Source organism: Neophocaena asiaeorientalis, unplaced genomic scaffold (assembly GCF_003031525.2).
Source record: "Neophocaena asiaeorientalis asiaeorientalis breed wild unplaced genomic scaffold, Neophocaena_asiaeorientalis_V1.1 scaffold134, whole genome shotgun sequence".
NCBI lineage: Eukaryota > Metazoa > Chordata > Mammalia > Artiodactyla > Phocoenidae > Neophocaena > Neophocaena asiaeorientalis.
In genome coordinates, this window is record NW_020185339.1 from 5,156,078 (window position 1) to 5,182,016 (window position 25,939).

Genomic DNA, 25,939 nt, shown 5'->3' on the forward strand with positions numbered 1-25,939 from the left:
CGGCATGTGGGATCGTCCCGGACCGGGGCACGAACCCATGTCCCCTGCATCGGCAGGCGGACTCTCAACCACTGCGCCACCAGGGAAGCCCCCAATGCTTATTTTTAAAAAACCCTCCAGAGAGGTAGGCTCTTTGGGGTAGCTGTTTCAACACTGCACCCTGCCTGGAGGGGTAGCTTTGGTTTCCATGTCACATTTAAACGCCTTTTTATTTAGGCTTTAGTCGCTTCAGAAGGTCATTCTAAGCTGCCTCAAATGGGTATCTCACCCCCAATTAATGGACATTGATTATTCAGTTCTCTCAGAGAAAGATTGTGGTTCTTCTATTGTAAGAGCCCAAAACAGGCAACTTCCATAGATGCCACAGCCCTGAGACTTGAGGGGAGAGAGAATTTGGTTTGGAAACACAGGGCTGGTTCTCAATAGTCTCTAGAGCACACGAAAGCATCACACAAATGTAAAGCAATATTAATAATATTTACTGTTAAACTCATAAAAACAGATAGTGTAAATCTTACTTATCACCTATTTAACCTACATTTTGGGGGGACAAATATGAACTAATAAAAGCTGAAATATATGGGACACAAAAGATAATCCAGGATTTCCCTGGTGGTGCAGTGGTTAAGAATCTGCCTGCCAGTGCAGGGGATATGGGTTCGAGCCCTGGTCTGGGAAGATCCCACATGCCACCGAGCAACTAAGCCCGCGTGCCACAAGTACTGAGCCTGTGCTCTAGAGCCCGTGCTCTGCAACAAGAGAAGGCACTGCAATGAGAAGCCCGCACAACGCAACAAAGAGTGGACCCACTCGCCGCAACTAGAGAAAGCCTGTGCGCAGCAACGAAGACCCAATGCAGCCAAAAAAAAAAATTAATTAAAAAAATAAATTTATCAAAAAAAAGATAATCCAAACAGATGCAGCATGTTTAAAAGTAAGAAAATAATCTCAGACTTAATAGGAAGAATAAAGCATAGAAGATGTTAATTAGCAGTTTCCATTCAGGGATATATTAATCCTTAATTTTCACAGTCCGAGAGTATGTTTGAAAAACTGACGCTTGAAACTCTGAGAGATTTTAACTTACTGCGTACAAATCTTTGTTTAGGTGTGCCAGAACTTGCATTTGGGAAATGAACCATTTCCATTCTCGGTTCTGAGCCCAAGTGCATATGATTTTATGTGGAAAGGAGGCACCCAGAAGCATTTTCTTACAGAACATTGGCGGGCGAGTATGCTGAGAATGGGAAGGGCAGTGGGCATATGGCAGGTCACCACATCAACACCCAGAGAGAAATAATCCACCACACCCTCCCTGTTGGGCTCCCAGACTTTCTGTCTTCTGTCCTGACACTCTAATGGCTGGGCAGTGGCTTCCTGCTTCACGTACAGGAGATTACATAATGTATCAAGCACTATCTTCCTCTAGAAATGACATATGATGAGCTGGGTTTTGCTCCCAGTTACTTAAGTTCTAGCCCAGGGCACTGAATTCGTTATGCGCTGAACATGAGGATCTGAAAGGGGGTTTGATCCTTGTGATTGTGTACTGGGTTCTTCCATGAAATCGTTTGCTGGTGACTTGTATAGCAGTACATCCTGGTAAATACTTATCTCGGACTCAAACCAGAGGCCCCGAACAGCAGCTCTGGCCTAAATCAACCTTGTTAAAATGCAGCTGTCTCATCTCTTTTCTCTCTTGAGGTTCAGCACTGTTGGATATGAAGTCACAGTCACTGGGATAAACAATTTTCTTTCCTCCAGCACACCAAAAAAGGAAGAAAAAGAATTCAAACTGCATGTATGCTATTTAAATAGGCACCCTTCTGATCCTGATTACTACTTCGGGAAAACCCTTATCCAGTTTTTAAAGGTCACCACTGTCGCATGCTACATTTCTTTCCTAAGTGAATTACCAGGTCCCTTTATACGTGGCTTGAACCGTTCCTAACTCTCAACCCCAGGAATCTGACGTGGAGTCCCTGCTCCACTTTGGAATTTAAAAATAGAATAAATAGTAATTAACATGGACTTTACGGCAAACCATTTAAACATCTGGTCGTTACTTCCTAGTTATGTGATTTCAGACAAGTTTCTTAGTCGCTGTGAGTCTTGGTTTCCTCATGTGCACATTTAGCGTAATATGTATAACACAAGTCTGTGAGACTTAATTGAGCTAATGTGTTTAATTATTTCATATATAAATTAAATATGTAAATTGTTTTACCTCCCAAGGGAATGGATCAGCAATTCGAATTACAAAGTCAGGAGAGTTTTGGAGAGAGACCATAAACCAGCAGGTGGAAGAGGCTGGGGTTTTGGGGTGGTGGTGAGAATCAAGGTCTCTAGAAATCCCCCGATAGAGATGATTTCCTTGTGCAGGAAACCAGGTCTGCCACCAACTGATACGAGGTTTTTGGAAGTCATGACTGACAATGACACCAGCCGCTGCTCATTTAATAAATGCTAGTTATCCTGCTAAAATTCAGACCTAACATAAAAAGTGTTTAAAAATTTGGCTAAGGTATATGTGAAATTAATTCATATAAAGATGACATAAATTTCCAGGCAGGAATGCTATGATTTTACTCTCAAAATATTAAATATTTGGATTTGAAGAAAGGCTAGATTGGAAACTGGATGACAGGCACTTAGTAATCATCCGGTTTGGTGAGAGGTAGCTCATGCATTTTCTTTCCCTCTTATTCTTTCTCTTGTAAGAAGTAGAGTTTTGAAGTGGCAATCTAGCAGGTTGGTCAGTGCCATGTTTCAAACTGTAGCACCTCATAAAGGAATCAGCCCTTTCTGGCAGATTCATTGCTCTTTAAAAATTATTTCGGGAGTGACAAAAATATTGAGAAATTCTACAGAGCTCAAAATCTTCTGTATAGGGTGCGAATAAGGAGCTTCTCTTGTTTTGTGATACACAGGGGCTTAGGAAACTCTAAGCAGACAAAGATACTTTGTTTTACAAAGAACTTTCTCTTAGATTCAAGTATACCTTATTAAACACTGTCTGGAGAACATGAAAATGTTTCATTGATCTTTGGTGTCCTAGGGATAGTTACAAGGCAGATGTCCAATTCCAAGTTCACCATTGTACCTGGTATCAGGAAAGGTGATGAAAGAGATGGAAGCAATTACTTCCTCCTGCCGGGAACTTGAGATAGGATGGAATGAAACAGATGGGAAGATGGGGAATAGGGAGACCTGGAAACAGAAACATGTGAATCCTATGTGCATCTGTCACAGATGGATCCATGTCATAGAAAGATTGACCCAGAAAGCTGGGGGACAGCTAAGAGGGTTGGGAATTGGGATTGGTGTTGAACTGAGGCAAGCTGTTGCAGCCCTCTTTGCACAGTAGGGTGGTGGCCTTAGAGTTGAGAGCATAAGAGTAAGAGAAGCAAAGTACAGAGCGCGTGCAGAGCGGGTGTGTGTTTGCAGACTAAAACATCATCCCTACCGCAGGCCTTGTAACCTCTTTTTCAGTCAGAGGCAATCCCATGTGATGGATGATGTGTGTCTGGAGTCGGACCATGTCTGAAACCCAGGCCTCCCGTTAGCTGCATGGCCTCATGCTATTCAGCTTCTCTGAGTTTCAGCTTCTTTGTCTATCCGTTGGGGATATGGAGGGTACGTACCCCAGAGTGTCACTGTGAGGAATCAATGAGCTAACACACCTAACACGCATCTGCCCCCCACACAAACTCAATAGATGGGAGTTTAAACACAGTTAAGCTAAGTTTGTGCTCTACCTGGTTTTTCTAGCTAACGGAGCTTTGAAAATACTGTCTACCAAAAAAGAAAAAGAGGGCTTCCCTGGTGGCACACAGTGGTTGAGAGTCCGCCTGCCGATGCAGGGGACACGAGTTCGTGCCCCGGTCCGGGAAGATCCCACATGCCGCGGAGCGGCTGGGCCCGTGAGCCATGGCCGCTGAGCCTGCGCGTCCGGAGCCTGTGCTCCGCAACGGGAGAGGCCACAACAGTGAGAGGCCCGCGTACCGCAACAACAACAACAACAAAAAGATAACATAATTTCCCCTAAAATTAGGCAATCCTACTGTGACACTCAGGTTCCATAGCCTGGATGTAATTTTCAAATGTGGCCTTAATATAAACAAAGCATCAACATGATGGGACTGGGAAAGCCAGTGACCTCAAGAAGCAGCACACATCTGTCCTCAAATTCTAAGTTAAACATTGATGGTAAATTTTTTTTTTTTTTTTAAATCAGGCAAGCATTTCAAAGGCTGCTGTCTACATTCTCTCTTTATGACTTAGGCTATCCAAAAATATGTTCAAAAATCAAAACACAAAACTCCAGACTCTTGACCTATTTGAATATTCTAATCTCACTCTATTTTTGCTTTCTGACACTGAGATACAATTAAGAACAGACAATTCCTGACACTATGCTGGTTCCTAAAAGACAGTTCCCCTCCTACACTAGCAGAAGGAGAAAACTCAGGAAAGCTCCTTGTCGGAATATTGATTTATACATGCAGAAGTAACACCTTAAACTGAAGAGCAGTTGGTTAACTTTTGCTAAATAACCTCTCACCACATTCCAGAGTGTTTGCAGCTTAGAGAATGAGAAGACATGACTAGAAGTATTTTTAAAACAAAAATTTTTTTCCCTTTTTTTAAAGGGTTTTTTTTTAAATTATGTGTAACACAGACAAAGTTATTTAAGCCAATACATTTTTAAGGAATTTCACACGTTCTGATTCTTTCCACTGCCAATCACCTTAGTTTCTCCTAACTCATAATCTTCAAGATAAAACAGCCCTTTCAAAAATAAGTTATCCTGTGAGTCAGCCCACAATTCTTTTAATTAGGCTTCTTTGATCTCCAATGAAATATGGACACACTTCAAAATTCCCCACCTGTAATCTTTGGGATCCAATTTCCTCAAGCGATTTACTTTAGGACCATGTTCAGGGTCAGGAGATGGATCTGCCTCGTTCTGACAGGCAGAACCAGGGTTTTTTAGAGGGTTTGACACCCTCTAAAAATGTATTAGGTTCAAATCATATTCACTCCTAAGCCATCACACCCTAGAACAGTACAGATCATTGGGATATGCCAATACCTGAGGTAAAAAGTTTGTTAGGTTTTTCATAGTTTACTTGGCAGCTCTGTCTTGTAGTTCTTTCCCACAGATCTAACATGTAGTTCTATGAGTAAAGGAAACCACACAGTTAATCTATGAGGTGTTTCCAACGATGTAGGTTTACGGAAAAAGCCCTATCGGGATAGACCTCAACTTTTTCCCTTCTAATAGAATTGTCTGTAGGCCCTCACATTTCACTCACAAATCCTCATCTCTACACTCCAGTGTTATCTGAAGGCCAGAAAATTGTTCTTGCATATAAACTAATTATGTTCCACCCGAAAACAAAAATACTGATTTAGAAGGTACTTTCAGAAAGGATGTTGAAAAGAGGGGCTCATTTTAGAATGAAGGGCATTACCCCTAAGAACACTGTTCTCTAAGCGTTTTAGATGGTTTGCCCAAGGCTGGATTCGCTGTGCTCTGGGTCCTCCTACTGCCCGGTGCACTCCTGTGTTTTCCAAGCTGGACTCCCGCCAGCTCCTGGGGGCCAGGTAAGACCCTGTGAGCACCCTGACATATATGCCTGCTTCACAGTCTTGCTGTGTTCCATCAGGGAGAAAATAACTGCATGTTATTAGCAACTTGGGGGACATTTAAAAGGGAGCAAAAAAGCAATCTCAATGGTTTATTTGTTCCCTGAGTTCTCCTGAAGAGATAAAAAGAGAGAAGACAGGAGATAAGGCTGGCAGGGGACGCCAAGGGGCAGAAGTTTTGTTTGCAGTAGACTGACAGAAACCTCCCATCAGTCTTCCCAAAAGCTTAGGTGCCATTCCTCTTTGTCTTCAGGCACTTGAAATCTGGAAAGAGTGGACAGGAGTGAGTGAAAGAGACACTGAGACTGTCAGTGGTGCTATAGTGAGAGGAAAAATACTCCTGAAACTGCTAAATGGTACTGGAAACAATGAATCTCCCCCCACTCCACCCCCATAGAGCAAGTGATTTTCTACTCAATGTATCTGTTTACTTTAGGAATTCATTTGGCATCAGACAGAAGTGGGTTTGAAAAATAACTTTTTTTTAAAAATAAATTTATTTATTTTTGGCTGTGTTTGGTCTTCGTTGCTGCGTGCGGGTTTTCTCTAGTACTGGGTTTGAAAAATAACTTTTTTTTAAAAATAAATTTGTTTATTTATTTTTGGCTGTGTTTGGTCTTCGTTGCTGCGTGCGGGTTTTCTCTAGTTGTGGCGAGCGGGGGCTACTCGTCCTTTCTGTGTGCTGGCTTCTCATTGTGGTGGCTTCTCTTGTGGAGCACAGGCTCTAGGCGCGCGGGCTACAGCAGTTGTGGCTCACGGGCTCTAGAGCGCAGGCTCAGTAGTTGTGGCTCACGGGCTTAGCTGCTCTGCGGCATGTGGGATCTTCCCAGACCAGGGCTTGAACCCGTGTCCCCTGCATTGGCAGGCAGATTCTTAACCACCGTGCCACCAGGGAAGTCCAGAAAAAATAACTTTTTAAAGGCCACATAATGTAGAATTACATTGATAGGCAGTGTCTAGAATAGCCATCCATAGAGACAGAAAGTAGATCAATAGTGGCCTGGGGATGAGAGCTGGGAATGGGAGTGATTGCAAATGGGCACAAGGTTTCTCTTTGGGGTGATGGAAATGTTCTATAATTAGGTTGTTCTGACAGTTGCACAACTCTATGAATTTTCTAAAAATCATTGGGAAAAAAACAAAAATAAATTTCAAACACCTAAGTACATATCGTTCTACATTTTTCAACAGCATTTTACATATAAGGAAATGAGGCTCAGAGAGTTGATGGGATTTGGAGCCCGAGTTCTGTCCTCATTTGATCCCTGCCACATGTTCTCCTAAGAGCTAACTACTGTGATGTGCAAAAGTAGTAAATACTTTCCTTACTTCCAAGGAGCTTATACTCCTATAGACAACAGAACAGGTAAACAAGGCATCTTTTTATGTAACAGCACAAAGCGGCTTGGCACTGACACTTAGAAAACAGGGATGTGTGTCATGAGGTGCCAGTCGTACAGTACAGCGGAAACAATACGCTGTGGGTTAGAGATCAAGGTGATGCTGAGCATTATCTGGGCACTTAGTGAGAATGAGGAAGAAAAAACTATAGAATCCCATTAGAGTAAGTATCAGTGCATTCCTGTATAGACACCAAGATGCGTGTGGGACTTCTTGGGGGTAAAATATGTTCTGCGACCTGATTGGAGTGGTGCTTATATTGGTGTATACAGTTGTGAAGACACATTGAACTGTACACTTCATATCTGCATTTTATTATATGTCGAGTTCTACCTCCATTAAAAAAAGGCATGACGCTGCTAGTCAAGGCACAGAAAAGAGCAAGGAAATAACTGGAGGAATCTCTGAGAATCTACCGTAGGAAGACAGACTGCAAAAGGGAGTGGGTAGTTCTAATATTTAGAACATTGTTCTTGTGTCAGGACAAGCAACCCTAAAGCTTCTACCCTACGAGAGAGTACGCTAGTAGAAAATGGCTTTGGAATCAGAAAAAGGGTGTCCGAATCCTGAGTTCTCACTGGCTAGCCACGTGGCCTGAGCCTGGGTTCTTCATCTATCCAAGGGGTCTTAGCATTGACCTCACATCAAGAGGTGTGGTGGTGAAGAGCAGGATCCTGCAGACACATGTTCTGATTTAAAGGGAGACTGGAATATTTTGAGGAAATATCCCTCAACTTTGGAAACAGTATTGGGAGAGGATTCCCAGCATACATCAGTTCTGTTTCAGATGGAGCCCCAGGTCAACCTAGAACACCATGCTTCCATGATTAGGGTTTCAGTGCCTGAAATGACACTTTTTTTAAAACTGCTTTATTGAGGTTATACTTCACCTACTAGAAAATTCACCTTCTTGAAGGATACAATTCAGTGGATTTTAGTAGATTCAGAGTTGTGTTAACCATCACCACTGTCTAATTTTAGAATACTTTCATCAGCGCACAAAGAAACTCATACCCACCAGCTGTCATTCCTCATGCCTCCTCCTCTACTGCCCCCCACCCCACCCTGCAACTCCCAGCCTTAGGCAACCATTAATCTGCTTTCTGTCTGTGTGGATTTGGCTGTTCTGGTCTATCCATGTTGTAGCACGTATCAGTGCTACACTCTTTTTTATGACTGAATAATATTCTATTGTGTGACTATAGCATGTTTTGTCTAATTATTCATCAGTTGATGGAAATTTGAATTCTTTCCACTCTTTGGCAATTGTGAAAAATACTGCTACGAACATTCTTCTACAATTTTTTGTGTGGAAATGCGTCTCCACTTTGGGGGGCAAGGACAAACCTAGGAGTAGAATTGCTAGGTCATATGAATCCTCTCTGTTGAACATTTTGAGAAACTGTTAAACTGTTTTCCAAAGTGGCTACACCCTTCAGAGCTGTGTGAGGGTTTCGATTTTGCCACATCTTCACCAATACTTGTTACTGACAGTCTTTTTGACTTAGTAGGGCCTGGACTTTGAATTCTTTTTTTGTGGTGTCAGAGCATAGAGAAGTGTGCGGTCATTGGGGCCACGCTGTGTTAGTGCCATCTTCCACTCATGCGTGCTAAGCCTTACCCTGGATTGGCCTTGTGACCTCTTCTCCATGTCACCCACAGTCTGTCTTCATCCACAGTCTGTCTTCATCCACAGTTTCTCACACATGGGGGCTAAACTCGGATATCCCGTCTTTCAACAGAACTGTATGCTAATGTCCTCTGAACCCTAAGGCTGTCTCAGTCTCCTCACAAAAGAAAGTATATAAGTCTAGTGGTCAGAGCAGTGCTTTTTCAGTGGCAAGGAAATAAAGGCTCTGATCAGTGTCTTCCATAATAAGAAAACCTAGTATTTATTGTGAGTTTATTCGGTGCCAAGTATTGTTTAAGTGCTTTAAATGAATTATCTTTTAGAGTGTATCACAACTCATGGAGGTGGGTCATATTAATCCCATTTTACAGAAGGGTTAAGTAACAAGCCTAAGGACACCAATAGAAAGTGGAGTCATGGTTGGATACACGTCGGTTGAGTCCAGGCTCAGAGCTTTTATCTACTTGTGGTACTGTCTCATAATTAAATTATAATTGACTACGCTTAATGGGTCTGTTTATCTTCACCACTGTTTTTCTAGAAGCTAGTACAGTCCCTGGCTCACAAAAGAGCCCTAAAAAATATATGCTGAATAAATGAAAGAATGAAGGAATAAAAGTAATTTGCAGTATTTAAGGCCTCTTGTTCACAATTGGAAAGAACCTTAGCCACGTGTAAAACAAGTAGGTTTGCATGTGTGTATGCGGGCTCCCTCTCTTTCATGCTTTAATTATTTAAGTTCTTGTTTATCAGCAAGTCCTCCTTCTTCTCCCTTATTCTTTAGTACAAATAGTACAACTGAATTGCTGACATTTCATCTAATTGCAGGGTAACAGACTGTAATGGATTAAAGATTTCACAATACAAACATTTGGCTTGCTCAAAGCGAGGCAGGAGTAAAGCAGAAGGTGAAAACATTTTATTTGAAGAAGTCACAAACAAGATAATAAAAAAAATTGTTCCAAAGCATATGATGCACCACCAGAAAAGATGACATTGTAAAAGATCCAAATGTGTGGAATTGGAGGACAGGACAGAACGAGACATTGTCCTGCATTGATGACACTGCTTCCCACTCAGAATCCTCTTTGCTATTTCAATAATAAAACAACCAGATACAGGCAAGATTGCGCTTGTCTATATCATTTTTCTCACTCTTCTTTTGTTTTCTATTCATTCCTATTTCAATTCCCACTCCTCACTTTTATGCTCCTCCAATCTATATTCATGAAATCCATGCTTCTAAACCACTTTGCTGTATTTAGAGTTCGACTGAAGACTCTCACTCTTTATTCTTTAAATAAAAAAGAAAACTAACACCTACACTAGTTTCTATTAAAACAGATTTCCTTGGCACTACATGTATCCAGAACTTATATCTCTTGATGATTTTTCCTATAGTGACCCATTTGAGAGACTATATAATGACGTTATTGCTCAAAACATTTTGGTCAGAGTCAGAATAGAAGTCTCACAAGAATGTCCACTTCATTACTTGATCATAATAACTAAAACTATTTTACTCAGTTGGATCATCACCTTATAGGCCATACTTGGAAACAGCTTATGACCATTTCAGTCAAACTTACCTTTTAAAGACAGGCCACAACTGAGGACAGAGAGAAGACTGTATTGTATACTGAGAAAGACTTTTGGAGAGAGGGGCTGGAATTCAAAATATGTACCATATAGGCAGTACAACTGGAATAACTGGGTATCCTTCAAAGATGACTTCTCTGAAGGTGGTATGACTCATGCATGTTTGTAAAAGAAAATTTTTATTTTAATTTGTCCAACCGATTCACTTGGAAATACTTATTTAAGCACTTGGGATGTTCCAGGCACAGTGCCAGGCACTGGGGATAAGAAGAGAAACAAGATTGGCAATATCCTTGGACTCACCCAGTGTTAGTCAATTAAGTAGCAATATGGCAGAGGGGAGAGAGAATGGGTTTGGGAGTCAGACCTAGGTCTAAATCTTTATTCTGGTGCTTACCTTCTGGGTGTACCGGGCCAATCCCAAACAGGGATCTGAAGAATGACCCCATAGGACTACGCCAAGGATTACCTGAGATCATGTGGGAAAAGCACTTACTAGAGTGCTTGGCATAGAGGTGGGGCTGGCTTTCATATTCCAGCTGTTGTCCTTGGGAAGAACAAGTTTTACGAGCTTTATTCAGCCTCCTGAGTTTAGGTTGATCAGTCTGACATTGTAAGGGACAAACTGTCACTAAACTACTTCATTCAATCTTATTTCTCAGGATATCTGTTCAAGCTTTCACTCTACTTCTACCTGGGCCTGTCATTGGCGGTCTTAGCTCTGTCAGTTGGCTTTCATTCACCTCTTAACTTTTGTAAGGCACTCTTAGTTTCCTTCTGCCTATTCAAATTCTACTCAGTTTTAAAGACTAGCTCACTTTTTTCAACTCTTCCACGGACCCTCCCTGTCCGTACCTTTTCTTTGCGCCTAAAACATACGGTGCCCTGTAATTTATACTTCAGATCTGGCTCTTTACAAAACTGCTTTTGTTAATTTGCATTACGAAATTTTGCTACTATTATTGACCATTTCCCATACGTGAATCTTAATCTTCCATTCCATGCACTTTACAGTGGTAATTTCACAGATATTCAATATGTTCTGAATAAATGAATGGGAATTTAAATTCTATTTAATGAATTTTTTTTATTGGAAAGCAAAATCCCTCTGCCTTCGTTAAATTCATCAGCAATCATAAGTTAATAATAACATGTTTGTGTTAATGAGTACCTTTGAATTTTAGGGCTTTGTATCCTGGACAGGACCTTTGAATTTTAGGACTTTGTGTCCTGGACAGGAATTCATGCTAAGTATTTATGAAATATTATGAAGAAGAAACAAAAATGCCATAGCTATTTACTGTTTTTTTTCTTTCGCTGTGTTACATTTGCAGTGTATTAAAATATTTGAGAGGGAAAATATGTATGTAGATTTTAATCAGCTGAATGTTGTCAAAGAAAATTGACCAAATGTTGAAATTCCAAAATAAACAAGCCAAAGCTGAGGTATCAGTTTGGTTTTGCTCTTTTTTTTTTTTTTTGCACTTAAGTTGAGTTTATAGCTACACTTGGAGGCTAAAGAGACTGAGAGAGACTGTTTAAAGCAGATGGTATGGTGAAGTAGAAAGAGTGGTGAAGTAGAAAGACCGGTGTTTGAAGTTTAGCTCTGGCATTGGTTGTGTGAACTTGGACAGACTACTTAGACTTTCCTGGGCTCAGGTTTGTTTTTCGCCTCGTTTTGTAAAACAGATTTAATATGCCACTTTTGAAGACTGTTGTGAAGTTTTTTTGTGGGCACACAGTAGATTCTCAGTAAACAGTAGCTCTTATTATTATTGGTGTTTATAATTTAGGTAGAGAAGTTAAGGGAAGCTTTTAATAAGATGAATTTTGGAACCGAGGGAGCTGGGTTGGAAGTCCAGGTCTCTGGGCATGACAGCTGTGAAGGGGAGGGTAATGCAGTAGGTTAAGGTATGATAATGGGGGAACCATGGGAGGTCGTCAAAGGGCATTTTGAAAATGTCCAGGGTCTCTCCCTCCGCTTAATTCTTTAGAGTCTAAATTTATTTTTTCTAGGGAATTCACAGTAAAAAAAAAAAAAAAAGGGCCAACTAAAGAATGTCGCTTGCTGTCTGGTTCTACAAGGATTGAGTCATTAGCTACTGGAGTTGCTGACCTTTAACATACCCTGAAAGGAGCTCAGGGTGGAGATCAGGAATGAGGCACTCTGTGCTCTGGGAAAACTGGCAGAACAAGGCTTTCAGTTAGTTACATATTTTCAGGAGAAAATCTTATGAACCGAAATTCTTGCATCTTCCCATACTTTAAAGCACTAAAATCATTAACTGAGATATCTTTTCCTCGTGGCTATTAGCAACCTTCTACAGAGATGTGCGTTTGCTTGCCAAACCTCTTTGCCAAGATCACATATATACTAACCTCCCCCCTTATGTCCTCCTGAGAGCTCCTTGGAGCTATCTGAGAGGCTGTCTCTGGGGCTATAGTCCTCAGTTAAGTCCCCAATAAAACTGAAGCTCACAGTTCCCACATTTTTATTTTAGCATCCAAATGATACCAAATTTTCATTTAGAATCTCAGTGAAGTGAGAATTTGTTTTCATCCATTTGTGCCTGAAAAGGCTTTTTAACTAGAAAGGCAATCAAATTACAGTCCTACACACTAGAAGGATATTTCCAGTTATTCTTTCCTATGATGTTTTTAGAGACCACATCGTGAAGCCGACAATACTTACTATGCATAGCAATACAGTTATAATTGGTGATTGAAATTCTGACCAAACTCAGATGCAAGTAAACCACAGCTATGGCCAAAGACATATCAAGAAATCAAATGCAACTCTACTTAGTTTAAAGGGAAACTATTAGGTTGCACGTACCACAAAATGGACACATAGATACTAAGTACACTAAAATATATCATGGTCTTAATATAATATTATTGAATTGTTTTATATCTATTTTATTATAAATCTGACTAGCAACAAATATTCTAGATACAATAAACTTAGGTTTTGTTCATATTCTTGGACTTCTCCTTGGAATTGATTCTTTCCCATTTCCCTCTGGGTAAAATTTCCATGTTGCCAGCAGAGACTCAAATCAGAGCTTTAACTAAATCTTAACTTTAAATAAAAGTTAAATTAAGCTGAGCCACAAGCTCTCCGTGCATCATGGAAACAGGATAAAAAGGTTTATAGAGAGGAAAGAGATCCTGAATAAGCCTTTACCCCTCACCTCTCCCCAAAAAATTAGTGAGAGAAACTCATCATTTTCATGACCATCAACAAAAACAATTAGAATGATTTTGCTAAGCATCTATACTGCCTCCCTTTGATATTAAAAGACTGAAAAGACAAAAGGGTACTAAATCACTTTCATTGTTTGGTGCTAAGATACTTTATTGATGGTTTTTCAGAATACTTTAGACTTCATTTGTAAAATAAGAACACAATTACCATAACATGGACTTTAAAATGGAAGTTTTGAAGCATCTCTTATGTATAATAAGCAACTCTGCCCCATTCATTAATTCGAAAATATATTTCGAATATATATGCTTGCCTCTGTGATTAAACTTGGTTTCACAGTTGGGAACAATCTGCCTACAGTCCAGTGGGGAAGACAGACAGTGAAGAAGTAAAAATAAGTATACCCTCCTGGAATGCTCTGGGTCAAAATGAGTGTCTTTGTTGCATTTCTCTAATGTGATATTTTGTGAGTGACAAGGTAGATTCTTACTGGCTTCCATATTAAAGTTCCTGCACTTAACCTTTTATGAGGATTTCGTTCAGGGCACTAATTTGTTGTGCAGAGATTCTTGGAGGGCGTGAGCTACCATCTGACTGCTAAGTATACTTAGAAACAGCATCAGTTCTTTCATGATCCTTGGACAAAAGAGATGCCATAAGGAATAATGACTTGAACGCATTCCAAAGGAATATCAAGTAACTTATCATAAGCTTAAAAAACTTTGGATTTTTGATTGAATATGTATTCTCCAAATGCTTTTCTGTGAATTAAATGTTTTTCTAATTAGACTTAAAAATGTGAAATTTTCTTGCAAAACTGATTTTCTATTAAGGCACTAAAGTGGTTTCTCTTCCCTTCTGCTTGGGTCCTAATTAAATTATGTCCCAACTTGTTTTAATTCAGCAATCAGTTTTTTTCCCATTTGTACTAGATTACAGAATCTCATTTAAAAATCACTCTTTAACGAATTCTACACAAAGCAGAGGTGATGGACATTTTCTAATGGAGACAAAATAGTACTGGCCAAGTTATGAGACAGACTCCTTTAAAAAAAGGGATCCAGTTGCATTCTGGTGGTATTTTATGCTGTTTTTAGGGATTAAAAAGTAGTAGTGGGAGGCATAGGGATGAAAAATTAGGAACGAATGCTAAAATAAAAAGGGTCTAAATGCTTTGAAGATGTACTTGATGCTGGGGTACAGGACTGACTGATACAGTTGCTGCAATGATCATAAAATTCATTAAAAAAGAAAATGGAGTCTTACCTATTGATCATAATATTTGAAGTAATTAAGTGAAAATATTAAAAGAATGGATTACTCCAAATATCTGGAGGTTGGCTTCAGGTTTGACTTATGGATGACATAAATATTCTTGAATAATTAAAATGAAGAAAATCTTAAAAATTCACCAGGTAGCCTGAGGCTATACATGTTAGAAGCCTTTTGCCAGTGGTAGAATTGTATATACTGATTATAAAGGATGATGTTTGAGACCTTAACCTGAAAAGGGGGAAAATTAAGACAATGGTTTTATGCGTAACCATCTCTGGAAACTCAAAGGACTTCTGTTTTAAAGAGACAAAAGGAAGAGAAAGGTTTAGCTGTCTTGCAAGGTCAGATTCCATCGTCACCTGTTAGCAGGTGGAAGGAGAGTGGGTCATCAGTCATGCAACATTAAACAAAAAAAAAAGGCAAGCGAACCTGAACTACTAGTAAGGGAGGGGACTTGGATTGCGTTAGTCATAAAAACATCATAAAGTCAGGATGGAAACTTCAGCACCGAGGTTTTCTCCACGGGCTAGAATCTAACAATGGGATTTGTGTGCTTGCTGAAGCTCTTCTGGCCTAATTTCTCTCGTCAACACCCCTTGTGTTTCAAACATGTGCTTAGTAACTTTTAGATAAGGCTCCTTTCCAGTTTCTCCCCAATTGCTTGCGTATTTAATTGCTTACTAAGATAACACATAATCCTTTAACTTACGTAATTGCTTCATTATCTTATGACTTTTATATTTTTTAACTTTAAACAACAAAGCCTACCCCATGCTATCAAAACCCTGGGGTTGGATCCTAGTGGGCTGTATTTAACCCGTTTAAATGCAAGTCTCTCCTTGAACAGACTATTAATGACTAGCGGTTCAGTTTCTAGATTCCAAAGCTGTTTCTTGAATTCCTTTTTCTCGCTTTCTTTGGTATCTTTCACTCATTATGACATTAAAAAGAAGATTTAACACTTTAGAGGAAAGCAAAACAAAAATCTTAAACAAAATTGCTCATATAAAATGGAAAAAGAACTTTGTTTGAAACCGTGAGAACTAAAGTCAATCTAAGACTTCAGTTTATTCAAACAACGATAATTTTCTCTAGTTAGTGAACAGTAGCATGAAAAAGACAGCACGTTATCAGTGAGAAGTAATTCTTTAGACATAAAATGTAATTGGAATCTTATTTATTAGGAGAAAGTTTATACCTGAATCTAGTTATCCAGAGATACTTTGTAAGCTAGACATCTGTTTTATAAGGTTTCCTATATCATGATAAAAGGAAATAGTCACTCAACTGAAAACCAAAAATTATTCCCAAGTAGATACCAAAGAGGAAAGGCTCCAGGGTTTAAAAGTATAGTTATAGAATTATTTCCCATTAAAAATCTCCAGAGCCATTCAGTAAGTACAGTGGTGGTGAGGAAAAGAGTAGAGCAATACACATAGAGGAAAAAGAGTAGAACAAATAGGGAGATGAAAGCACAAGAAAGAAAGGACACAAAAAAGATTGGTCAAGAAGAAAGAATGGGAGATCTCTTGCTTGTTGAATATGTCAAATAGCAGGCTCCATGCTAGGTACTTTATACTCTATCCTATTTAATCTGTAAAATAAGATAATGTTAGACCGCTTACTAGATTAAAAAAAAAATCCTGAAGTTTAGAGAGCATAAGTGACTTGTCTAAGGTCTCTGAGCTAGTAAATGGATCTGTAGGGATTGGAACCCAGGAGTGTTTGATCTTAAAGGCAAGACTTTTACTAGAAATCAGTCTAGCTGGCAATAAGCGAGGCAAAAACTGGAGTGAGGGAGGAAAGTGAGGCAGCACTAAACTCCATGAAAGCAAGAGCAGTGTCCAGAGCAGTGTCCACCCTTTTCACGTTTCTTTTTTTTAACACCTGGCACAGTTCTAGGAATATAGCAGTACATAATAAACGTTTGCATGGTGAATCTTTTTTTTTTTTTTGTGGTACGCGGGCCCCTCACTGTCGTGGCCTCTCCGGTTGCGGAGCACAGGCTCCGGACGCGCAGGCCCAGCGGCCATGGTTCACGGGCCCAGCCGCTCCGCGGCACGTGGGATCTTCCCCGACTAGGGCACGAACCTGCGTCCCCTGCATCGGCAAGCGGACTCTCAACCACTGCGCCACCAGGGAAGCCCTGGTGAATCATTTTGAGTAAGTTGGATCACAAAAAAAATCTTTCATAGGGAGAGAAGATGAGGAGGAAGAAAGTTATAAAAGAGAGAAAACGGGCAATTCAGGGGGTGAGAATAAAAACGTGATTCGTTTTGGGCAGTCTACCTAAACTTGTAGGTTCTAGCGTCACACCTGTCAGCTTAGTGTCAAGTATCAAACTCTGCCCGTATTCAAAGAAATTTTTAAAGAAGGAAATGGCTTGATGGATTACATTTCCTAACACAGACAAAAATATTTACCAACTTTTCAGAAGCCCAGGGGTGTAGTCTTGGAATCGCATACCACTTGATAGTGACTAGTTGGAGGGGAAGGACATGAGCCATGCCCTCTGGACAGGTGGGCTTGTGAAGGACAAGTGGGTCCTATCTGGATACTCGACCAAGAAGCCAACCAATAATCAATTAACAAAAACCTATCAGTTAATAATACTTGTTATGGTCCCACCCCTATCCCCCAGCCACAAGGAACTTACAAAGTCAAATATGTCAATTAAATATAAAAATTCAGTGAAACAGCTCACTACTTTGTTAAATGACTAGCAACATTATGATTAAAGGATTAAATGTTTTTCACACAGATGTTGCATTTTAATATAGATATTGGTCTACTCATAGGGAAGAACTACTTAAATAAGTTGTAAAACTTAAAAACTCCATATTATCCTTGGGTGGTTCTGTCCACAGGGGCGGTAAATCTATTTCAATATCCAAGAATTTAATTTTGACTAAACGTTTTCCTTCCAAAGAAAAAGCAGAACTTATCTCAAATAATTTTGACTCATTTTTTTTTACAACGAAGTAATAATTTTAGAGCACTAATAAACTTCAATTTCAGTATAGTAATAAATAAACCTGTTCTAAAACCTCAATAATAATAATGGTTACAGAAAACCTTAGGTTGAAAGGATTCCCAGGTGATGTTCTTGGCTGAGTTTCTCTGAAGGCTTGGGTTACTTTCTGATTTCCCTGGTGGCCCCAAAGTGACTACACCTTACAGAATCCAAGGCGTCTAGTGATCCTAAATGACAAAGGCTGTTGGCAATCCCTTGGGTAATTATAAACCCATGTTAGGAACAAAAAAATGGCTGGAAAAGGAGTTGCTTTAGGAATTCAGAGAAGCTAAGAACTGTTTGCCTTTCTGGTATTGGCCTGTTGAGACACTGGCTCAGAAAAGCGCTAGTGTCAGGCTGGCATAGCATAATCAAATAGAATTGATTATTATGCCGTTTAAATGCACTAAGGCTACTGAAATTCCCTTCTTTAAATCACAGAGAAATCCTGGGCTAACCTATTAAAAGTGGGGCAAAACAATGTGAAGAATACTGTAAAAATGTGAGTCACTTAAAAAGTGGATTTAATATCTGCCTTTGTGAATTTTATTTGACATTTTACCCATTGTGCTCTGATATCTTTAGGAGAAACAATGAACTGTCTGTAATATGCAGAAATAATCAAGGAAAAGGTGCCATTTCATTTCTATTTAATAGCTATATAATCTATGTAGAAAACAAAATCTTTGTGGAAAAATACAAAGGGAAAGATGACTTTTCACTGTCCTTTTAAAGAAGCAGATTGTGTGTGTGTGTGTGTGTGTGTGTGTGTGTGTAATATTTTCTAAGCTTTTAGAAGTGGTGTGTGTGTCTGTCCCCTCAACCCCAGGGAATTATCTGTAGAACTGCACAAATCTTTGTTTTCTTTCAAATAAGAACCAGAAGATCAGTATACTTTTTTACGAGGTTATGCAATCCCCTGACCCTATTTTGCTCACTGTCAGAAGCTGGAGGGCCACATGACTCACGTCACCCCAGCAGCTCTCAATAGGTTAGTATGAGAGTAGCAACTGGCGAGTACAGCTTGTCACATTAGAAATGCTAATGTTTTTCTTACCTCTTCCTTCTCTGCACTTTGCAGATCACGCCACTCCTCAGTTACGTGACCGAAATCCACTGTGTTCATGGGGACTTTAAATTCCCCAATGATGTCATGCTTGGAGAAACGATCAAAATCATAGACAGCCATCACCAGAGTTTTGCCACCCAATTCTGAATACGGCACCTAAATAAAAAGATGAGGACAAAATATCTGGTCACAAAAAATGCTTAAAACATGTTACCTGTTTATAGTCTTTAATTTTAATATTTATGTTGGATAAACAGAACAGGGAGATACTTGTGCTTTTGGGTTTTTTTCCTTAAATTGAATCATTTAACTAACTGCTTGGGGCTTAAATTACTTGGGAGAAAATGAGGACTTATCATAGTGATTTATCACTTTATCCCAAAGTTCTAGAAGCTGTTAGTATTATTAATAATAGCTCATACTATTAGTCAGGCTAGAAACACTTCAAGATTAATATAAGAATAAACCAAGCCAATTGCACTTGACTATATAAATAAGTTTTCCTTGTAGAATATTTTGTTGTTATTTTTATGATAAGTTATACTGTCAGGGTGCAACTTAATCGGGTAGATAAGTTGTTTCAAAAGTTCTAACTCTTTCATTTTTAGAACAAATTTTATTGGAGTATAATTGATTTATAATGTTGTGTTAGTTTCAGGTGTACAGCAAAGTGAATAAGTTATACATACACATATGTCCACTCTTTTTTTAAAATAAATTTATTTTATTTTTGACTGCGTTGGGTCCTCGTTGCTGTGCACGGGCTTTCTTTTAGTTGTGAGCAGGGGCTGCTCTTCGTTGCGGTGTGTGGGCTTCTCATTGCGGTGGCTTCTCTTGTTGTGGAGCACGGGCTCTAGGCCCAGGGGCTTCAGTAGTTGTGGCACACGGGCTCAGTAGCTGTGGCACACGGGCTCAGTAGTTGTGGCACACGGGCTTAGTTGCTCCGCTGCATGTGGGATCTTCCCGGACCAGGACTTGAACCCATGTTCCCTGCATTGGCAGGTGGATTCTTAACCACTGTGCCACCAGGGAAGCCCCCCACTCTGTTTTTAGATTCTTTTCCCATATAGGCCATTACAGAGTATTGAGGAGAGTTCCCGCTCTTTCAGGCCATTTGGATGTCATAGTTTAATGGAGCAGTGACATATGAACAGGCATGCTAGGAGTCTGCAAGGACTTGAATGAAATTCACAAGGTGCCTCACCTATTCCTTAAAATAATTTACTGATTGACAAGAGCTGACTGGAAAATTGCTGTTTTGAATATCAGACATGCATTATAATCTAGATCTTGAAGTTCATTCTTAGGTACGACACTCTTTTTTTTTTTTTTTTTTTACGGTACACGGGCCTCTCACTGTTGTGGCCTCTCCCGTTGCGGAGCACAGGATCCGGACGCGCAGGCTCACGGCTGTGGCTCACGGGCCCAGCCGCTCCACAGCATGTGGGATCTTCCCGGACCGGGGCACGAACCCGTGTCCCCTGCATCGGCAGGCGGACCCTCAACCACTGCGCCACCAGGGAAGCCCGGTACAACACTCTTTAGGATGAGCAGTGGCAAAAGGCCAAGAACTGATGAATTCTCCAGCTGTTCAAATATAACTGGGACAGATGCTATGGGTTGGGATATTTATTAGTGACATTTTTAATATTCAGAGAAAGGGCAATCCAAGTAAGCTACACTTCAGTAACCCGGAAGAAATGCCTAATTAAGAAATTGTTTATACTTGTATTGAAGGTTTGATCAACTTTCAGACACTTGCTATTATTTTATCAGTGTAAATAGTTGTGTTATGCTCCAGCAAACATTTCTCAATTAACTCTGTATATTAAGAAGGAAAGGAGAAGGAAGACTATTTGACTGCATATATACATGAAATTTTGGTTTTTCCAAAGAGTTTTTATTTTATATCATTTGTCATCTATTTGGAATCAGATTAAAATACTATGATTAAAAACTAGGCACAACACATTCTCTACTTTAGAGTGAAAAAATAAACCCTTCCAAAGAGCCAATTTTGAAAGGAAGAAATAAGGAATTTTAGAGTAGGGATGAACTCTTGAAAATTTCATCTTATTTCTGAAATCTCTCTAGATTTTTTGGTGATTGTACTGAAAGGGCATTAGTCAAAAACTTGAACTTGAGGTCAGACAGGTCTGGGCCTGGGTTCCCCCTTTTTCCCACTGATGGCGCTGGGACAAGTAAATAAACCTCGGCTTTTTCATCCATCAAAAAGTGATGATAACAGTGTGTATTTCACAGGGGCTGGTTGAGGCCAAACGAATACATGTAAAGCATTTAGCACAGTGCTGGTACACAGTAGGCACTTAATAAGTATTTACTGTTTGAATGATGAGTAGCTCTTTCAAATGGTAGTTTGTTGTGGAGAAAAGAAGGAGCATTTCATTTGGGGCATGTCAGGTTCACGTTCAGTGGATTTGAACTCAATTTTAAAGCCAATCCTCTTTAAACTGTTTTGCTTCCATTCTTGTATCATACAGCCTATTGGCATTTAAGATGCATAATCTACAAGGCCTACAAGGAAAAATTAACTAGTTCTCTAGAAACGGTGGTATATTTCTCAAATCTATCAAAATACATTGTACTTTGGATTGATTTATGATGTGATCAACACTCCTGAAGTAAAATGGAACCTATTAAATTTTATAGGCAATTTCAGAATCTCAATGATTATAATTCTTGAGGTTATAGACATTACTAAAAATTATTAGCAATACACTTTTTTAAAAGAAATAACGTATAGATAACTCAAAACAAAAACAAAACCCCACAATATTTCAAATAATTTAAGAATGTGCTGACTAAATTGTGGTTAGAAACTACTGACCTAAATTAAGATCAATACATAGTCAAACAGAAGGATTGTAATTACCTTTTGCAATATTTTTTTGTTTTGTTTTCACTGTATGTCCCGTGGTATATTGACCCTAATGATTAGTTCTTCATAAGCTGGTTTTTACTGCTACTCTACATTAACTGTCTGGGTTTAGAAAAGTATAGATTTTAAACAGAGTTGCTGACAGTAGATGAGGGAATTTTTTTGTCTTAAAAACTCTAATTTTAGAGTGAATAGAAAGATACCGCTTTTACAAAATTGGAAACAAGGTTCATGGGAATGACTCACGCCCTCAGTTTCATCCATTTATTTCATACCAGGATGTTTGCTAGTGTCAGGTGCGTGCTATCGCTAAGGCTGACTGGTAGACAGGTGATTCTGAGTCTGCCCCTTGGCATATTCACAGACATGTATTGTTTTAAGTAATGCATTTCAAAAAATGTCACGTGTTAAACATATCTACCAAAAGACTGTTTTTATGCATGACTTCAGGATGAGAACTACAGAGACTACTCGTATATGCAGAGATGCCTGAGACCTGCCAGGCACCTTTTTCTGCTGAGTTATTATGTGGCCAGAATTCCTCTTTGTTACTGCTTGTGAACTGAGGTGTCTCAACAAGATGAAGAACACCAGGGAAGAGCCAAGAGTAAGGGAAAAATGCTAGAGATGGAAAAAAACAATAGGTTCATATTCTTTTTATTGGTGGGTTGAGCAGAATGTTTTAGAATACTTAAATTTCCCCTGTACACAAAAAATTTTGCAACAGGAGTGATACCTCATCGTACCATTTAAATAGTGTTGCACAGCTTACTTTATTCTGTAGTCGTGATTTATTTTCAGGAACTTGGAAACCTGGAAAAAGTTTACAGTTCTTTTGGCTTTATTTTAGAGAGGGGGGAAACGTTCAGGTCCACAGACACACTTGAAGCTGAACTCACTTTTTAGATACGAATGACATCCTAGCTCTATCCCAGTCCATATTCTTTTCTGAAATAGCTGAGCTGAATCCTATTTGGACCAAATTTTAATGCAATAGAGAGTCCTCATTACATCGAAGGTAAGAATCTTAAATATTCTGAATAGAATCATTTGTGAGTCTCTGAACAAGTGGTCAAGTGGTCTCTATATGTGTCAGGATGAGATCAGTCTGTTATCTAGAACAACAGAGGACAAGTTCATTAGTAAGTACAAAAAAAAAATTACCTTGAAAGTAAATTGCTCGTTGAAGACAGGATTAAGGGTCTTTCGGTGGACTTTTGTCTCAAATTTCTTCTTTTTATCTGGCAGCAGAAACACCTTCACATAGGGATCAGATGTGCCCCCCATGTCTAAGGCGGGCAGCTCGGCAGCCTGGATGATTCCTACCAGCAGCTGAAATGAGAGGCAGGATACAGCAAACACTGGCATTGGTGGACATGTTGGAAAAGATTGATGTGTTCACACTGCCGCATATTGTGCTTTTTCCCTTTTGTTCTTTGCTTTGAATAAACTTTTATTCTCTTCTGAATCTGAGCACAGAAGGCAAATGAAGTGAGCTACATAGACTTCAGAAACCCAATTATGACAGATGCAGGCTCTAGGAAGCCTGGTTTTAAACACAAAAGAGGCTTTTAAAAGGTTGCTGATTACAGTCAAATATGGAATTCATGTTTGCAAAAGGGTTGCAATCAAATAACTTTCCAGTTCCTAAAAGCCCTTGTGCATTATTTTTCTTTCCAGGGCATGATTTGTAAGTGGAAAGAAACTGTTAAACAATCACAAGCTTGTAATTATAAAGTAGGAAATTCTTATTTTGAACCAAAGCCCCAGAGCAGCTAAATAGAAATTTTCTTAGAATTTGGTAGCTTTTTGAGATAAAAATAAGATTTTCAAGTTTCTATCATATTGGACCTTTACTTGGGTGCTGGCTCCTTCTTGTTTTAACTTAGAGTAAAATGATTATTGTATATTAAATTCGGTGTTAAATATAGGACATGGGGTCAAAGAAATATAATTTTAGCTCCATATAGAGGAAGGGGAGATTACAGTTATTGTTTTTAATGCTAAGTGACTAAGTTTCTGATATTTTTCAAATACAGCAGAAATCTCTGCATTTCTTCACGTCTGGTTTTCTCAGTGATACATTCCTATCTCTTATTATGAATGCGGGTATTGGCTGGCACTGATAATGTTTTTGCAAAGGAAACAGAAGGTGTGAGCAGACTCTTCTGATGCCCTGCCATCAGACGTGCTGTGTCAACAGACTGGTTTAGATCCATATGGGAAACAAAAGTAGACTCTCTTATTTATTGTTATTCAATGTATATACCCTTCAGAAAATGCAGTCACATCATAGCTGTTCACATCAGGGTCTGAAATTTTGAGTCTGTACCTTTTTCACCAATAGAGTGGAAAAGCAAGTCACCTCCTTGAAAAAGTCACATCCACTTTCTACAAAATGGACCCACCATGTGCATAAGTGCACTTTGGCTAGTTGGCTCAAGTTTTAACCTAGACCAATACCCTTAAAGAGTGTTGTTTCCATCTTAATGCTTCAATATCTTTGTGACTTCATCATACAACAGTAGCAATAAGAATGCTGGATTGTAGGTATACAAAACGTAGACAGATGGTCAAAGAATGGTTAAAATAGACATCAGCTTATAAAGACATGATTAGTAAAGCAAACAGTTCGTCTCTTGGTTTGCCAAGTTGGTATTTGGAATTTGCCTTTGGATAGCAATGTGAATAAGCAAGATTATATTCTCTCCTCACTTTTTGTAGTACTTTTTCTTTGGGGCAGGGAAAGCACTAGTGATATAGCCTAAACTCTTTCAAACTTGATCATCTGTACTTTAAAGATCTGGGGGTATCTTGTTGATAGAGGTGGAATTACTTCTCCCAACCCCCCTCTGACTTCTGCTTGAGAGAGAAGTATCATATTTCTCTCCACCATGAAAGGTTCTTAGAGGACTTTTAGGATTGTCTTTTAGTTTTGGTAAGCAGGTGTGTATATTTGATTACAGCCTTATCTACGAAATTCCTCAGACTTTATCTTCCATGACTCATAGGAATCATTTTATAAATCAGATTAGCGGAGAACGTTTGGAAGAATAAAAGCATACTATTAAAACAATTTATCAGGTAGAACACCCTAGATCCTCTGAATGAAATACCTTCTAAAATGGGTTTGCTTGAAAAGGAAGAGTAGATGCATTCGAATTATATTTGAGTAAAAAAAATTCAGTGCTGTATTCTTAAAAATACTACCTTATAAAATGTTACTTAGAGTACTCAAAGCCAATGTAGAAGTTTCAAAATTATGACTAACCAAGATGAGATCCACTAGATTTCTACTGGAAAATATGAAAGTAGAATAAATTAGTAGAAAATTGTTGGCTACATATATAAAGGCAGGTTATATTCCTGGAAAAGATGTTTTGTGTTAAGATAATGTAAGTTGACCTTGACCTTCTCTAGAATACATAAATAATAGGCAGTTTTGCTCTCAACCAATCTCTAATGATCAAATTTTGGTAGAAGCGATAAAAATGACCTCAAGTGCCCTATTTAATTAACTAGAAATGGTATACCTATAATTCTGTATAAATCCATACCTATTAGCTTGTATCTATAACCAACATGCAGTTTTCTGGAATGTATTATAAAATAATGAGCCAGGGCTGTAATGAAGCTAACTAAATACAATTATTTATTATATGGTGGTATGTATCAATATGTTCTTTTTGAGGAACCCTCTGGACACTTCAAGAAGTGAAGACATTATTTGAACAGTCAATTCCTAAATAAAGTCCAGAATTTCCGCCATTGTTTAGAGCTCACAGTATTACTGACTTTGGACATAAGTCACCAAAGCTGAGTATTGGTGTTTGATTTATTTATTGTTTATTCCTCATCAAACTAGACATAATTAACACATGCTGCATTAGGTAGTAACTGTATTTACATCTATCAAGTTCTTCCCCACCCTGAAAGGTCAGTGAACTGATCAAACTGGAGAAATCGATTTAAAGCTCTCCTAGTCGGAAGAGAACTGTGTCTTATAGATTTTTAAGAGCCTGATCTCTAACTCAGCTAATTCTTATCTAGCTTTTAAATTTCTTGAACAGTTCAGAAGGTAAAGAGACATCTTCATCAAAGTCATGGGTCCTAGAAGGTCTTTTTGTTGTTGTTGTTGTTGGTATGTGGGCCTCTCACTGTTGTGGCCTCTCCCGCTGCGGAGCACAGGCTCC

General features: G+C 39.1%; 1 protein-coding gene and 1 non-coding gene across 3 annotated transcripts in view; both read right to left on the minus strand.

Annotated features, from left to right (window-relative positions):
- SYT1 (synaptotagmin 1) overlaps positions 1 to 25,939 on the minus strand; it is a 534,924-nt gene that overhangs the window by 117,721 nt on the left and 391,264 nt on the right. For both annotated transcript variants that reach the window (XM_024736769.1, XM_024736770.1), the window contains 2 exons: positions 22,911 to 23,078; positions 18,836 to 19,003 (listed from right to left, as the gene is read on the minus strand). In XM_024736769.1, the coding sequence (XP_024592537.1) occupies positions 18,836 to 19,003; positions 22,911 to 23,078 (336 nt within the window). The remainder of the gene's footprint in view (positions 1 to 18,835; positions 19,004 to 22,910; positions 23,079 to 25,939) is intronic.
- On the minus strand, positions 5,140 to 5,270 carry LOC112394451 (small nucleolar RNA SNORA18). The gene has a single exon (XR_003002142.1). It is a non-coding gene; the product is annotated as a small nucleolar RNA SNORA18 (small nucleolar RNA).